General features: G+C 41.7%; 1 protein-coding gene across 1 annotated transcript in view; it reads right to left on the bottom strand.

Annotated features, from left to right (window-relative positions):
- NSF (N-ethylmaleimide sensitive factor, vesicle fusing ATPase) overlaps nt 1–16,859 on the bottom strand; it is a 303,795-nt gene that overhangs the window by 10,170 nt on the left and 276,766 nt on the right. Inside the window, exons 19-20 of the mRNA XM_053699733.1 lie at nt 7,903–8,016; nt 7,483–7,538 (exon numbers count right to left, since the gene is read on the bottom strand). Of these exons, the coding sequence (XP_053555708.1) occupies nt 7,483–7,538; nt 7,903–8,016 (170 nt within the window). The remainder of the gene's footprint in view (nt 1–7,482; nt 7,539–7,902; nt 8,017–16,859) is intronic.

Here is a 16,859-nt window from a genome sequence, read left to right as displayed (position 1 = left end):
AACAAACACCTCTTCTCAGTGTAGCCACCAATCAGCAAGGACTACCCAATTGCTGAACCAAAAATGGGCAGTCCTAAGCTTACTTTCCTGCTTTGTCAAATAAAGATACCAAGAGAACAAAGAAAAATTGATAATAGAGTAAATTCGAAAGTTGATTAAAATGGCATGCTCTATCTGAATCATGAAAGAAAAAACATAATTTATGCTTACCTGATAAATTTATTTCTCTTGTGGTGTATCCAGTCCACGGATCATCCATTACTTGTGGGATATTCTCCTTCCCAACAGGAAGTTGAAAGAGGATCACCCACAGCAGAGCTGTCTATATAGCTCCTCCCCTAACTGCCATATCCAGTCATTCGACCGAAGACAAGCAAGAGAAAGGAGAAACCATAGGGTGCAGTGGTGACTGTAGTTTAAAGTTAAAAAATACCTGCCTTAAAATGACAGGGCGGGCCATGGACTGGATACACCACAAGAGAAATAAATTTATCAGGTAAGCATAAATTATGTTTTCTCTTGTAAGGTGTATCCAGTCCAAGGATCATCCATTACTTGTGGGAAACCAATACCAAAGCTAAAGTACACGGATGAAGGGAGGGACAAGGCAGGTACTTAAACGGAAGGTACCACTGCCTGTAAAACCTGTCTCCCAAAAATAGCCTCCGAAGATGCAAAAGTATCAAATTTATAGAATTTTGAAAAAGTATGAAGCGAAGACCAAGTCGCTGCCTCGCAAATCTGTTCAACAGAAGCCTCATTTTTAAAGGCCCATTTGGAAGCCACAGCTCTAGTAGAATGAGCTGTAATCCTCTCAGGAGGCTGCTGGCCAGCAGACTCATAAGCTAAGCGTATTATACTTCTTAGCCAAAATGAAAGAGAAGTTGCCGAAGCCTTTTGGCCTTTTCTCTGTCCAGAGTAAACAACAAACAAAGCAGATGTTTGCCGAAAATCTTTAGTAATAGACGTTCCTTCTTTGAAGAAGGATTAGGACACAATGATGGAACAACAATCTCCTGATTGATATTCTTATTAGATACCACCTTAGGTAAAAACCCAGGTTTGGTACGCAAAACTACCTTATCTGCATGGAAGATCAGATAAGGAGAATCACATTGTAAGGCAGATAACTCGGAAACTCTACGAGCCGAGGAAATAGCTACCAAAAATAGAGCCTTCCAAGAAAAAAGCTTGATATCTATGGAATGAAGAGGTTCAAACGGAACTCCTTGAAGAACTTTAAGAACCAAATTTAAACTCCATGGCGGAGCAACAGGTTTAAATACAGGCTTGATTCTAACTAAAGCCTGACAAAATGCCTGAACATCTGGAACATCTGCCAGACGCTTGTGCAAAAGAATAGACAGAGCAGAAATCTGTCCCTTTAAGGAACTAGCTGACAATCCTTTTTCCAATCCTTCTTGGAGAAAAGATAATATCCTGGGAATCCTGACTTTATTCCACGAGTAACCCTTGGATTCACACCAATAAAGATATTTACGCCATATCTTATGATAGATTTTCCTGGTGACAGGCTTTCGAGCCTGAATTAAGGTATCAATGAGTGACTCGGGGAAGCCACGCTTTGATAAAATCAAGCGTTCAATCTCCAGGCAGTCAGTCTCAGAGAAATTAAGATTTGGATGGTTGAAAGGACCCTGAAGTAGAAGGTCCTGTCTCAACGGCAGAGTCCATGGTGGAAAGGATGACATGTCCACCAGATCTGCATACCAAGTCCTGCGTGGCCACGCAGGCGCTATCAAGATCACCGATGCTCTCTCCTGCTTGATTTTGGCAATCAGACGAGGGAGCAGAGGAAACGGTGGAAACACATAAGCCAGGTTGAAGGACCAAGGTGCTGCTAGAGCATCTATCAGCGTCGCCTTGGGATCCCTGGACCTGGATCCGTAACAAGGAAGTTTGGCATTCTGGCGAGACGCCATGAGATCCAGTTCTGGTTTGCCCCAACGATGAATCAATTGCGCAAACACCTCCGGATGGAGTTCCCACTCCCCCCAGGATATGGATAGCTGATAGGTGGCAAGAGTGAATCTCTGCCCAGCGAATTATCTTTGAGACTTCTAACATCGCTAGGGAACTCCTTGTTCCCCCTTGATGGTTGATGTAAGCCACAGTCATGATGTTATCCGACTGAAATCTGATGAACCTCATTGTCGCTAGCTGAGGCCAAGCCTGAAGAGCATTGAATATCGCTCTTAGTTCCAGAATGTTTATCGGAAGGAGTGTCTCCTCCTGAGTCCACGATCCCTGGAACTCCCCTTCAGGGAGTTCCAGACTGCCCCCCAGCCTAGAAGGCTGGCATCTGTTGTTACAATTGTCCAATCTGGCCTGCGAAAGGTCATACCTTTGGACAGATGGACCCGAGATAGCCACCAGAGAAGAGAATCCCTGGTCTCTTGATCCAGATTTAGTAGAGGGGACAAATCTGTGTAATCCCCATTCCACTGACTGAGCATGCAGAGTTGCAGCGGTCTGAGATGTAGGCGGGCAAATGGCACTATGTCCATTGCCGCTACCATTAGGCCGATTGCTTCCATACACTGAGCCACCGAAGGGCGAGACGTGGAATAAAGAACACGGCAGGAATTTAGAAGTTTTGATAACCTGGACTCTGTCAGGTAAATCCTCATTTCTACAGAATCTATTAGAGTTCCTAGAAAGGATACTCTTGTGAGAGGGGATAGAGAACTCTTTTCTTCGTTCACCTTCCACCCATGCGACCTCAGAAATGCCAGAACTATGTCCGTATGAGACTTGGCAATTTGGAAATTTGACGCCTGTATCAGAATGTCGTCTAAATAAGGGGCCACTGCTATGCCCCGCGGTCTTAGGACCGCCAGAAGTGACACCAGAACCTTCGTAAAGATTCTTGGGGCTGTAGCTAACCCAAAGGGAAGAGCTACAAACTGGTAATGCCTATCTAGGAAGGCGAACCTGAGAAACCGATGATTATCTTTGTGTATCGGAATGTGAAGATAAGCCGTGGCCAACCCGAAGGGAAGAGCCACAAACTGGTAGTGCCTGTCTAGAAAGGCAAACCTGAGAAAACGATGATGATCTTTGTGTATCGGGATGTGAAGATAAGCATCCTTTAAATCCACTGTAGTCATGTATTGACCCTCCTGGATTATAGGTAGGATGGTACGAATAGTCTCCATCTTGAATGATGGGACCCTGAGGAATTTGTTTAAGATCTTGAGATCTAAGATTGGTCTGAAGGTTCCCTCTTTTTTGGGAACCACAAACAGATTTGAATAAAATCCCTGTCCCTGTTCCTCCTTTGGAACTGGATGGATCACTCCCATAACTAGGAGGTCTTGAACACAGTGTAAAAATGCCTCTCTTTATCTGGTTTGCAGATAATTGTGAAAGGTGAAATCTCCCTTTTGGAGGAGAAGCTTTGAAGTCCAGAAGATATCCCTGGGATACAATCTCCAACGCCCAGGGATCCTGGACATCTCTTGCCCAAGCCTGGGCGAAGAGGGAAAGTCTGCCCCCTACTAGATCCGTTACCGGATAGGGGGCCAATCCTTCATGCTGTCTTAGAGGCAGCTGCAGGCTTTTTGGCCTGCTTACCTTTGTTCCAGGTCTGGTTAGGTCTCCAGACCGTCTTGGACTGGGCAAAAGTTCCCTCTTGTTTTGTATTAGAGGAAGTTGATGCCGCACTCGCCTTGAAGTTTCGAAAGGCACTAGAATTTGTCTGTTTTGCCCTTGATTTGGACCTATCCTGAGGAAGGGCATGACCGTTTCCTCCAGTGATATCAGAAATAATCTCCTTCAAACCAGGCCCGAGAATAGGGTTTGCCCCTTGAAGGGAATGTTAAGTAGCTTAGACTTTGAAGTAACGTCAGCTGACCATGATTTAAGCCATAGCGCCCTGCGCGCCTGAATAGCAAAACCAGAATTCTTAGCCGTTAGTTTAGTCAAATGAACAATGGCATCAGAAACAAAAGAATTGGCTAGCTTAAGTGCTCTAAGCTTGTCAAGTATGTCATCCAAAGGGGTCTCTACCTGTAAAGCCTCTTCCAGAGGCTCAAACCAGAAAGCCGCAGCAGCAGTGACTGGGGCAATGCATGCAAGGGGCTGTAGAATAAAACCTTGTTGAATAAACATTTTCTTAAGGTAACCCTCTAACTTTTTATCCATAGGATCTAAGAAAGCACAACTGTCCTCTACAGGGATAGTAGTACGCTTAGCTAGGGTAGAAACTGCTCCCTCCACCTTAGGGACCGTCTGCCATAAGTCCCGTGTGGTGGCATCTATTGGAAACATTTTCTTAAAAATAGGAGGGGGAGAGAACGGCACACCTGGTCTATCCCATTCCTTAGTAATAATTTCTGTAAACCTTTTAGGTATTGGAAAAACATCAGTGCACACCGGCACTGCATAGTATTTATCCAATCTACACAATTTCTCTGGCACTGCAATTGTATCACAGTCATTCAGAGCAGCTAAAACCTCCCTGAGCAACACGCGGAGGTGTTCAAGCTTAAATTTAAATGTTGACATATCAGAATCAGGTTGAATCCTCTTCCCTGAGTCAGAAACATCACCCACAGAAAGAAGCTCTCCTTCCTCAGCTTCTGCATATTGTGAGGGAGTATCAGACATGCTCTGTATTTCTTCTAACTCCAGAGCTGTCTCGCTTTCCTCGTAACCCAGGTAGTTTGGATAATACCGCTGACAGTGTATTATCCATGACTGCCGCCATGTCTTGTAAAGTAAACGCCATGGGCGCACTAGATGTACTTGCCGCCATTTGAGCATGAGTCCCTTGAGCGGGAGTCAAAGGGTCTGACACGTGGGGCGAGTTAGTCGGCATAACTTCCCCCTCGTCAGATTCCTCTGGTGATAACTTTTTAAAGACAGAATATGGTCTTTATTACTTAAAGTGAAATCAGTACATTTGGTACACATTCTAAGAGGGGGTTCCACCATGGCTTCTAAACATAATGAACAAGGAGTTTCCTCTATGTCAGACATGTTTAAACAGACTAGCAATGAGACCAGCAAGCTTGGAAAACACTTTAAAGCAAGTTAACAAGCAAAAAATAAAAACGGTACTGTGCCTTTAAGAAAAATAAAAAAGGTCAGAATTTGAAAAACTGTGAAAAAAGCAGTAAATCAAACGAAATTTTTACAGTGTGTATAATAAGCTAACAGAGCATTGCACCCACTTGCAAATGGATGATTAACCCCTTAGTTCAAAAAACGGATAAAAAAAACGATATAGACGTTTTTTAACAGTCACAACAAACTGCCACAGCTCTGCTATGGCCCTACCTTCCAATACAAACGACTTTGGAAGGCCTAAAAACCCTTCAGAGAGGTCCTATAGCATTCAGGGGACTCCTTCAGGAAAGCTGGATGTCTCAGTCTGTAAAAGTTACTGCGCAATTAAGCACTAAATTAGGCCCCTCTCACTCATGTCTAAACAGTGGAAAGCCTAAGAAAACAGTTTCTAGGCAAATTTAAGCCAGCCATGTGGAAAAAAAACTAGGCCCCAATAAAGTTTTATCACCAAAACATATATAAAAACGTTTAAAAACTTCCAGCAAACGTTTTATATGACAGGAATTGAGATTTTATAAGAGTATTACCTCTGACAGTAAGCATGATACCAGTCGCTATTAAATCACTGTATTCAGGCTTACCTTACATAAATCTGGTATCAGCAGCATTTTCTAGCATTTACATCTCTAGAAATTTTTTTTAACTGCACATACCTCATAGCAGGATAACCTGCACGCCATTCCCCAGCTGAAGTTACCTCTCTCTTCAGTTATGTGTGAGAACAGCAATGGATCTTAGTTACAATCTGCTAAGATCATTAGAGATCACAGGCAGATTCTTCTTCTATTTTCTGCCTGGGACAAAAATAGTACAACTCTGGTACCATTTAAAAATAACAAACTTTTGATTGAAGAAAAAAAACAACTACTTTTCACCACTTCTCTCTTACTACTTCCATGCTTGTCGAGAGTTGCAAGAGAATGACTGGATATGGCAGTTAGGGGAGGAGCTATATAGACAGCTCTGCTGTAGGTGATCCTCTTGCAACTTCCTGTTGGGAAGGAGAATATCACACAAGTAATGGATGATCCGTGGACTGGATACACCTTACAAGAGAAATGTGGGTTTCATATCCCTTTAAGTTGCATTCTGCCTCTTCTGAGTATGGGCAAAAGACTGACTCTAGCATCTACTTAATATAAACAAGCTTATGTTGCTCTAGAACATTTATGACATCAAGCTAGATATGTCTTCCTGTAGAGACCCCAGGTGACAAAAAGTAATGGACACTGCACAAATAAAGTAAAAAGAAAAAAAGTAAAATCCTTTTAAAATTATGTATAATACATATTGCAATGATAAGCCAACAATTAAAGAAACTGTTTTATATCCCTTTAATTGCAAAGGTGCACTACTAAGCAGTCTAAAATGGACTAGATTAGAATGATTTTAAATAAGCGAATAAAACAGTAGCAAACACGAACAGCAAAACCGGCAAGCTCATGTGATGTGAGCCAGCCTTGAAACTGGTAGGGTGCAGTATACTGTACTTCAAACAGGTAGAAACTGAAATCACTCAAGAAAGAAGAAAATATATACAGTGGAGTACAGATGGTCTTCTAGAAGGGGTTTTAACCTGATCCAGAGGTCAAAGGCTATATACCCATCATTATCGAATCTATTTCTATAATTGTATGAAAGAAAATTGTCTAAAGAATGCATTAGCGAACATTAGTGTATGTACATTGTACAAGCAATATATCTAGAATGGCTCAAAGTAACAATAAGAAAAAGGGGAATTTTATTAAAAATTTTGCAAATTTTGAAACTTGTTTAAAGGAAATGAAATAGCAAACAAAACATAACACAAAGTAATTATCAAAACTTTATCTGCTTATTATGTATTCTATTGGTTAATAAAATGTACTTTAGCTTTCAAGAACCATCAGGACCTGCTAAACATAGTTCCAAGTTTTCCTATGTTAGTCATTAACACAGTTACTGCGCAGAAAATCACTTTCTGTGTATTGCAACCTTTTATAATAGACCATTTTTAAACTGTATTTTTAGTTGCTCTCAAAGAAACGCACAGAAATTCACAATACAAAAAAGCAACAGCACTCAAACAAATTGTGCAAAATAAAAAGGTTTATTTCATATCACAACCACTATCGATATTTATTGTGGTTGTGATATAGAATAAACCTTTTTGATATTGCAAGTAACGGTGAGTGTGGCTGCCTTTTCGTATTTTACTTTGAAAACTGTGTGAGGTGTTGTGAAGAACCTCTAGCTGATTTGCATCCACTTGACTCACATTGTGCTGCACAGTTTTTTTGTGTTAATACTCAAAGAAACATCAGGCATCTCAAGCAGAAAAGAAAGTCAAGTTTAGCAAAGTGTGAATTGTTCAAAAGATGTGTATGCCCTAATCACACGTATACTCACACAGCCTCCTCTTTCAGGAGAGCAAGGAACTTGTGAACACGATACTCTGGTTCCATCTGAAAGCAAAAGAGTAACAATATAATTTAGGACAAAATACTTAGACACGGCATGAACACTTTTGCTAAAATACAGATATGCTCTTGCCTCAACTAAACTTGCGTCAAGAGTGAGAATTATTTTAATAAGATGGTATAAGGTAGCAGATTATTTTTTTACAAGTTAGTTTTCTCTGGATTTAAACAACTAGATAGTGTTCATTATCTATTTTATATATTCCTATTTATTCAGTAGTCTAGCTCTTCATCACAAATCCCAACACAGGTTCCAGCTGAAGAGCATGGCTTTTATTTCCTGGGTAGATTTCACGTTATCCATATAACAAACCCCATCAAATTCAGTAATCAAGGGATCTCTACTCACCTGCATAGACATTTCAATTAACATAAGTAGCTTCTTAATTCCAATGTATATACTCTGGGTCTTCGCCTGCTTAGCAATGAAAGCTCTCTCTGTGTCCTTAAAACTGCCAAGAAGCTGCAGAAATTAAAACAAAAAAATGTGGGTGGCCAGAAGAGAATCAGGGACACTGTATAGTGTAAAAAACAATACAATTTATTGGACAAAGAGTTAGAGAAAAATGCCCCACTCTGCCTAATACATTTCTCATTTAAAGGGACATAAACAGTTACAGCAATTATTTTAATAAAAAAAAATATTTTTATCACTTACATTAACGACACATCATGATAAAACACTACATAAAATGTGCATTTTATGAAGTTTATTACCTATTTATTCTTCTTTGTTAGTAGACTCCATAGCTTCTGATAACAGCCCTGCAAAGGGTCTGGTGTCTGTACAGGAAGTGGGCATGTGCTAGCGAGTGTACAGAGACTAGATGTTCATTTACATCTATACTATAATTGCGTTTGTAACGCGTCCGTCGGTGTTGCCAATTGCGCACGCATCCTCAAAGGAATGTTGGTAGTGCAAGGCAGCCAACAGAATGTTGCCTGCGCGTGGAGCCAAAAAAATTCACCTGGATGCAGCAAAGCTGCATTCAGGTGGATTCCGAATTTTCGGAATCTACCGGGATGCAGCAAAGGCAAACGGAGCACTACAAAAACAAAATAAAAAAATAACCGCCCCAATAAAAAAAAATACTGAATACCACCCAATAAAATTATTAACCCCTAAATCCGCCAACATCGCAAACTATCTAATACATCTATTAACCCCTAATACACCAACCCGCCCAGCGCATTTAACCTAATTTACGTATTAACTCCTAAACCGCTAACCCCCACAACGCAAAAAAATAATGAAATGACTAAGCCCCCTAACCTAACACCCCCTAAATTAACCCCTTAATTACATTAAATAAAAACATAATTTATGCTTACCTGATAAATTCCTTTCTTCTGTTGTGTGATCAGTCCACGGGTCATCATTACTTCTGGGATATAACTCCTCCCCAACAGGAAATGCAAGAGGATTCACCCAGCAGAGCTGCATATAGCTCCTCCCCTCTACGTCAGTCCCAGTCATTCGACCAAGAAACAACGAGAAAGGAGTAACCAAGGGTGAAGTGGTGACTGGAGTATAATTTAAAAGATATTTACCTGCCTTAAAACAGGGCGGGCCGTGGACTGATCACACAACAGAAGAAAGGAATTTATCAGGTAAGCATAAATTATGTTTTCTTCTGTTATGTGTGATCAGTCCACGGGTCATCATTACTTCTGGGATACCAATACCAAAGCAAAAGTACACGGATGACGGGAGGGATAGGCAGGCTCATTATACAGAAGGAACCACTGCCTGAAGAACCTTTCTCCCAAAAATAGCCTCCGAAGAAGCAAAAGTGTCAAATTTGTAAAATTTGGAAAAAGTATGAAGCGAAGACCAAGTTGCAGCCTTGCAAATCTGTTCAACAGAGGCCTCATTCTTAAAGGCCCAAGTGGAAGCCACAGCTCTAGTGGAGTGAGCTGTAATTCTTTCAGGAGGCTGCTGTCCAGCAGTCTCATAGGCTAAACGTATTATGCTACGAAGCCAAAAAGAGAGAGAGGTAGCAGAAGCTTTTTGACCTCTCCTCTGTCCAGAGTAAACGACAAACAAGGAAGAAGTTTGGCGAAAATCTTTAGTTGCCTGCAAGTAGAACTTGAGGGCACGAACTACATCCAGATTGTGTAAAAGACGTTCCTTCTTTGAAGAAGGATTTGGACACAAGGATGGGACAACAATCTCTTGATTGATGTTCCTGTTAGTGACTACCTTAGGTAAGAACCCAGGTTTAGTACGCAGAACTACCTTGTCTGAGTGAAAAATCAGATAAGGGGAATCACAATGTAAGGCTGATAACTCAGAGACTCTTCGAGCCGAGGAAATAGCCATTAAAAACAGAACTTTCCAAGATAACATTTTTATATCAATGGAATGAAGGGGTTCAAACGGAACACCCTGTAAAACGTTAAGAACTAAGTTTAAACTCCATGGTGGAGCAACAGCTTTAAACACAGGCTTGATCCTAGCTAAAGCCTGACAAAAGGACTGGACGTCTGGATTTTCTGACAGACGTCTGTGTAACAAGATGGACAGAGCTGAAATCTGTCCCTTTAATGAACTAGCTGATAAACCCTTTTCTAAACCTTCTTGTAGAAAAGACAATATCCTAGCGATCCTAACCTTACTCCAGGAGTAACCTTTGGATTCGCACCAGTATAGGTATTTCCGCCATATTTTATGGTAAATCCTTCTGGTAACAGGCTTCCTAGCCTGAATCAGGGTATCAATAACCGACTCAGAAAAACCACGTTTTGATAAAATCAAGCGTTCAATTTCCAAGCAGTCAGCTTCAGAGAAGTTAGATTTTGATGTTTGAATGGACCCTGTATCAGAAGGTCCTGTCTCAGAGGTAGAGACCAAGGCGGACAGGATGACATGTCCACTAGATCTGCATACCAAGTCCTGCGTGGCCAAGCAGGTGCTATTAGAATTACTGATGCTCTCTCCTGTTTGATTTTGGCAATCAATCGAGGAAGCAGCGGGAAGGGTGGAAACACATAAGCCATCCTGAAGTTCCAAGGTGCTGTCAAAGCATCTATCAGAACTGCTCCCGGATCCCTGGATCTGGACCCGTAGCGAGGAAGTTTGGCGTTCTGGCGAGACGCCATGAGATCTATCTCTGGTTTGCCCCAACGTCGAAGTATTTGGGCAAAGACCTCCGGATGAAGTTCCCACTCCCCCGGATGAAGAGTCTGGCGACTCAAGAAATCCGCCTCCCAGTTCTCCACTCCCGGGATGTGGATTGCTGACAGGTGGCAAGAGTGAGACTCTGCCCAGCGAATTATCTTTGATACTTCCATCATTGCTAGGGAGCTTCTTGTCCCTCCCTGATGGTTGATGTAAGCTACAGTCGTGATGTTGTCCGACTGAAACCTGATGAACCCCCGAGTTATTAACTGGGGCCAAGCCAGAAGGGCATTGAGAACTGCTCTCAATTCCAGAATGTTTATTGGAAGGAGACTCTCCTCCTGATTCCATAGTCCCTGAGCCTTCAGAGAATTCCAGACAGCGCCCCAACCTAGTAGGCTGGCGTCTGTTGTTACAATTGTCCAGTCTGGCCTGCTGAATGGCATTCCCCTGGACAGGTGTGGCCGATGAAGCCACCATAGAAGAGAATTTCTGGTCTCTTGATTCAGATTCAAAGTAGGGGACAAATCTGAGTAATCCCCATTCCACTGACTTAGCATGCATAGTTGCAGCGGTCTGAGGTGTAGGCGTGCAAAAGGTACTATGTCCATTGCCGCTACCATTAAGCCGATCACCTCCATGCATTGAGCTACTGACGGGTGTTGAATGGAATGAAGGACGCGGCATGCATTTTGAAGTTTTGTTAACCTGTCTTCTGTCAGGTAAAACTTCATTTCTACAGAATCTATAAGAGTCCCCAAGAATGGAACTCTTGTGAGAGGAAAGAGAGAACTCTTCTTTTCGTTCACTTTCCATCCATGCGACCTTAGAAATGCCAGAACTAACTCTGTATGAGACTTGGCAGTTTGAAAGCTTGAAGCTTGTATTAGAATGTCGTCTAGGTACGGAGCTACCGAAATCCCTCGCGGTCTTAGTACCGCTAGAAGGGCACCCAGAACCTTTGTGAAGATTCTTGGAGCCGTAGCCAATCCGAATGGAAGAGCTACAAACTGGTAGTGCCTGTCTAAGAAGGCAAACCTTAGATACCGGTGATGATCTTTGTGGATCGGTATGTGAAGGTAAGCATCCTTTAAATCCACTGTGGTCATGTACTGACCCTCTTGGATCATGGGTAAAATAGTCCGAATAGTTTCCATTTTGAACGATGGAACTCTTAGTAATTTGTTTAGAGTCTTTAAATCTAAGATTGGCCTGAAAGTTCCCTCTTTTTTGGGAACCACAAACAGGTTTGAGTAGAACCCTTGTCCTTGTTCCGACCACGGAACCGGATGGATCACTCCCATTGTTAACAGATCTTGTACGCAGCGTAGAAACGCTTCTTTCTTTATCTGGTTTGTTGACAACCTTGACAGATGAAATCTCCCTCTTGGGGGAGATAATTTGAAGTCTAGAAGGTATCCCTGAGATATGATCTCTAGTGCCCAGGGATCCTGAACATCTCTTGCCCAGGCCTGGGCGAAGAGAGAGAGTCTGCCCCCTACTAGATCCGGTCCCGGATCGGGGGTTCTCGGTTCATGCTGTCTTTGGGGCAGCAGCAGGTTTCCTGGCCTGCTTGCTTTTGTTCCAGGACTGGTTAGGCTTCCAGCCTTGCCTGTAACGAGCAACAGCTCCTTCCTGTTTTGGTGCAGTGGAGGTTGATGCTGCTCCTGTTTTGAAATTCCGAAAGGGACGAAAATTAGACTGTCTAGCCTTAGCTTTGGCCTTGTCTTGAGGTAGGGCGTGGCCCTTACCTCCCGTAATGTCAGCGATAATTTCTTTCAAACCGGGCCCGAATAAGGACTGCCCCTTGAAAGGTATATTAAGTAATTTGGACTTAGAAGTAACATCAGCTGACCAGGATTTTAGCCACAGTGCCCTGCGTGCCTGTATGGCGAATCCTGAGTTCTTAGCCGTAAGTTTGGTTAAATGTACTACGGCCTCCGAAATGAAAGAATTAGCTAGTTTAAGGACTCTAAGCCTGTCCGTAATGTCGTCTAGCGTAGAGGAACTAAGGTTCTCTTCAAGCGACTCAATCCAAAATGCTGCCGCAGCCGTAATCGGCGCGATACATGCAAGGGGTTGTAATATAAAACCTTGTTGAACAAACATTTTCTTAAGGTAACCCTCTAATTTTTTATCCATTGGATCTGAGAAAGCACAGCTATCCTCCACCGGGATAGTGGTACGCTTAGCTAAAGTAGAAACTGCTCCCTCCACCTTGGGGACCGTTTGCCATAAGTCCCGAGTGGTGGCGTCTATTGGAAACATCTTTCTAAATATTGGAGGGGGTGAGAACGGCACACCGGGTCTATCCCACTCCTTAGTAACAATTTCAGTTAGTCTCTTAGGTATAGGAAAAACGTCAGTACTCGCCGGTACCGCAAAGTATTTATCCAACCTACACAGTTTCTCTGGTATTGCAACAGTGTTACAATCGTTGAGAGCTGCTAAGACCTCCCCTAGTAGTACACGGAGGTTCTCCAATTTAAATTTAAAATTTGAAATATCTGAGTCCAATCTGTTTGGATCAGAACCGTCACCCACAGAATGAAGCTCTCCGTCCTCATGCTCTGCGAGCTGTGACGCAGTATCAGACATGGCCCTAGCATTGTCAGCGCACTCTGTTCTCACCCCAGAGTGATCACGCTTGCCTCTTAGTTCAGGTAATTTAGACAAAACTTCAGTCATAACAGTAGCCATATCTTGTAATGTTATCTGTAATGGCCGCCCAGATGTACTAGGCGCCAAAATATCACGCACCTCCCGGGCGGGAGATGCAGGTACTGTCGCGTGAGGCGAGTTAGTCGGCATAACTCTCCCCTCGCTGTTTGGTGAAATTTGTTCACATTGTACAGATTGACTTTTATTTAAAGTAGCATCAATACAGTTAGTACATAAATTTCTATTGGGCTCCACCTTGGCATTGGAACAAATGACACAGATATCTTCCTCTGAGTCAGACATGTTTAACACACTAGCAAAAAACTTACAACTTGGTTATAATCTTTTTTAGCAAAAAACGTACTGTGCCTCAAAGAGGTACTAACGATTAAATGACAGTTGAAATAATGAACTGAAAAACAGTTATTGCATCAAATTTTAAAACAACACAACTTTTAGCAAAGGTTTGTTCCCATTAGTAAAAAACAACACTAATTAAATTTGTACATAAGAAAACAAAACAACGTTTTTTTATACACAGTCACTATAAGAATTCTCACAGCTCTGCTGAGAGAATTTACCTCCCTTCAAAGAAGTTTGAAGACCCCTGAGATCTGTCAGAAATGAACCGGATCATGCAGGACATATAAAAGTAGCTGACTGGAATTTTTTGATGCGTAGCAAAGAGCGCCAAAAACGGCCCCTCCCTCTCCCACACAGCAGTGAAGAGAAACGAAACTGTCACAATTAAAGCAAAAAACTGCCAAGTGGAAAATAATGCCCAAACATTTATTCACACAGTACCTCAGCAATGTAAACGATTCTACATTCCAGCAAAAACGTTTAACATGAGAATAGTTATTAAAAGGATTAGTGACCTTAACACAGTAGTTCCGGTGAAATACCATCCCCAGAATACTGAAGTGTATACATACATGTCATTTTAACGGTATGGCAGGCTTTTCTCATCAATTCCATTCAGAAAATAAAAACTGCCACATACCTCAATGCAGATTCATCTGCCCGCTGTCCCCTGATCTGAAGCCTTTACCTCCCTCAGATGGTCGAGAACAGCAATATGATCTTAACGACTCCGGTTAAAATCATAGTAAAAAATCTCTGTCAGATTCTTCCTCAAACTCTGCCAGAGAAGTAATAACACGCTCCGGTGCTATTTTAAAATAACAAACTTTTGATTGAAGTCATAAAAACTAAGTATAATCACCATAGTCCTCTCACACATCCTATCTAGTCGTTGGGTGCAAGAGAATGACTGGGACTGACGTAGAGGGGAGGAGCTATATGCAGCTCTGCTGGGTGAATCCTCTTGCATTTCCTGTTGGGGAGGAGTTATATCCCAGAAGTAATGATGACCCGTGGACTGATCACACATAACAGAAGAAAACTACATTACAATTAAAATAATAATAAAAAATTACATTACATTAATCTAAAATTACAGAAAATAAAAAAGTCTAACATTACAAAAAAATAATAAACAACACTATCCAAAATACAAAAATTAAACATAATCCCTATGAAAATAAAAAAGCCCCCCAAATTAAAAACACCCCCTAAACTAACAATGAACTACCAATAGCCCTTAAAAGGGCTTTTTGTAGGGCATTGCCCTAAAGAAATCAGCTCTTTTACATTAAAAATAAACAAAGTCCCCCTAACAGTAAAAACCCCCCAAAATAAAAAAAACCTAACACTAATAAACCTAAACTACCCACTGCCCTAAAGGGGCATTTGTATGGGCATTGCCCTTAAAAGGGCATTCAGCTCTTTTTGAAATTGCCAAATGAACCCTAATCTAAAAAAACAAAACCCCCCCAAAAAAAACAAAAAAACCTAACACTAAAGCCCCAAATAGGTGCTCACTGTTTCAGAAGTCCAGCGGAGAAGGTCTTCTTCCAGATGGGTCCATCATCTTCATCCACAGCGAAGGCGGCACGGAGGTCCGGAGCAGTCTTCCTAGATGTGGCAATCCTCGGCGGTGGTCATCTGTGGCGGCGTCAGCAGTGGTCCTCGGCGGCATGGAGGCTCCTCTTCATCCGATGTCCGTTGTATACTGAATATTGAATGCAAGGTACCGCAATCAATTTGGGGTACCTTGCATTCCTATTGGCTGAATTTTTCAAAACAGCCAATAGGTTTAGAGCTACTGAAATCTTATTTGCTGCTCAAATCAGCCAATAAAATTTCAGTAACGCTCATCCTATTGGCTGATTTTGAAATAGGATGAGAGCTACGGAAATCTTATTGACTGATTTGAACAGCCATTTCAAAATCAGCCAATAGGATGAGCGTTACTGAAATTTTATTGGCTGATTTGAGCAGCAAATAAGATTTCAGTAGCTCTAAATCTATTGGCCGTTTTGAAAAATGAATCCAATAGGAATGCAAGGTACCCCAAATTGATTGCGGTACCTTGCATTCAATATTCAGTATACGACGAACATCATATGAAGAGGAGCCTCCATGCCGCTGATGGACCCGCCAGGAAGAAGACCTTTGCTGGACTTCTGAAACCGTGAGTGCCTATTTCGGGCTTTAGTGTTAGTTTTTTTTTAATTTTGGGGAGGTTTTTGTTTTATTTAAGACTAGGGTTCATTGGGCAATTTCAAAAATAGCTGAATGTCATTTTAAGGGCAATGCCTATACAAATTCTCCTTTAGGGGCAATGGGTAGTTTAGGTTTATTAGTGTTAGGTTTTTTTATTTTGGGGGTGGGGGTGTTTACTGTTAGGGGGAATTTGTTTATTTTTAATGTAAAATAGCCGATTTCTTTAGGGCAATGCCCTACAAAAAGCCATTTTAAGGGCTATTGGTAGTTTAGTATTAGATTAGGGGGTGTTTTTATTTTGGGGGGATTTTTTATTTTTATAGGGGTATTAATTTAGGTTTAATTTCATTATTTTGGATAGCTTTGTTTATTTTTTGTAGCTTGCGGGGTTGCATTTTTAACACATAGACTGCCCTCTGGGCAGGCTTATCTGTGTGTGTGTGTGTGTGTGTGTGTGTGTGTGTGTGTGTGTATGTATGTATATATATATATATATATATATATATATATATACACATACACACATATACACACATCCATACACACACACAGTATCTCACAAAAGGGAGTACACTCCTCACATTTTTGTAAATATTTTATTATATCTTTTCATGTGACAAAATAATACTTTGTTACAATGAAAAGTAGTGAGTGTACAGCCTATATAACAGTGTAAATTTGCTGTCCCCTCAAAATAACTTAACACACAGCCATTAATGTCTAAACCGTTGGCAACAAAAGTGAGTACAGCCCTAAGTGGAAATGTCCAAATTGGGCCCAATTAGCCATTTTTCCTCCCCGGTGTCATGTGACTCGTTGGTGTTACAAGGTCTCAGGTGTGAATGGAGAGCAGGTGTGTTAAATTTGGTGTTATCGCTCTCACACTCTCTTATACTGGTCACTGGAAGGTCAACATGGCACCTCATGGCAAAGAATTCTCTGAGGATCTGAAAAAA

This window comes from Bombina bombina, chromosome 1 (assembly GCF_027579735.1).
Source record: "Bombina bombina isolate aBomBom1 chromosome 1, aBomBom1.pri, whole genome shotgun sequence".
NCBI lineage: Eukaryota > Metazoa > Chordata > Amphibia > Anura > Bombinatoridae > Bombina > Bombina bombina.
The sequence above is the reverse complement of the archived record's forward strand: the minus strand, read 5'-3'. Positions and strand labels throughout refer to the sequence as shown.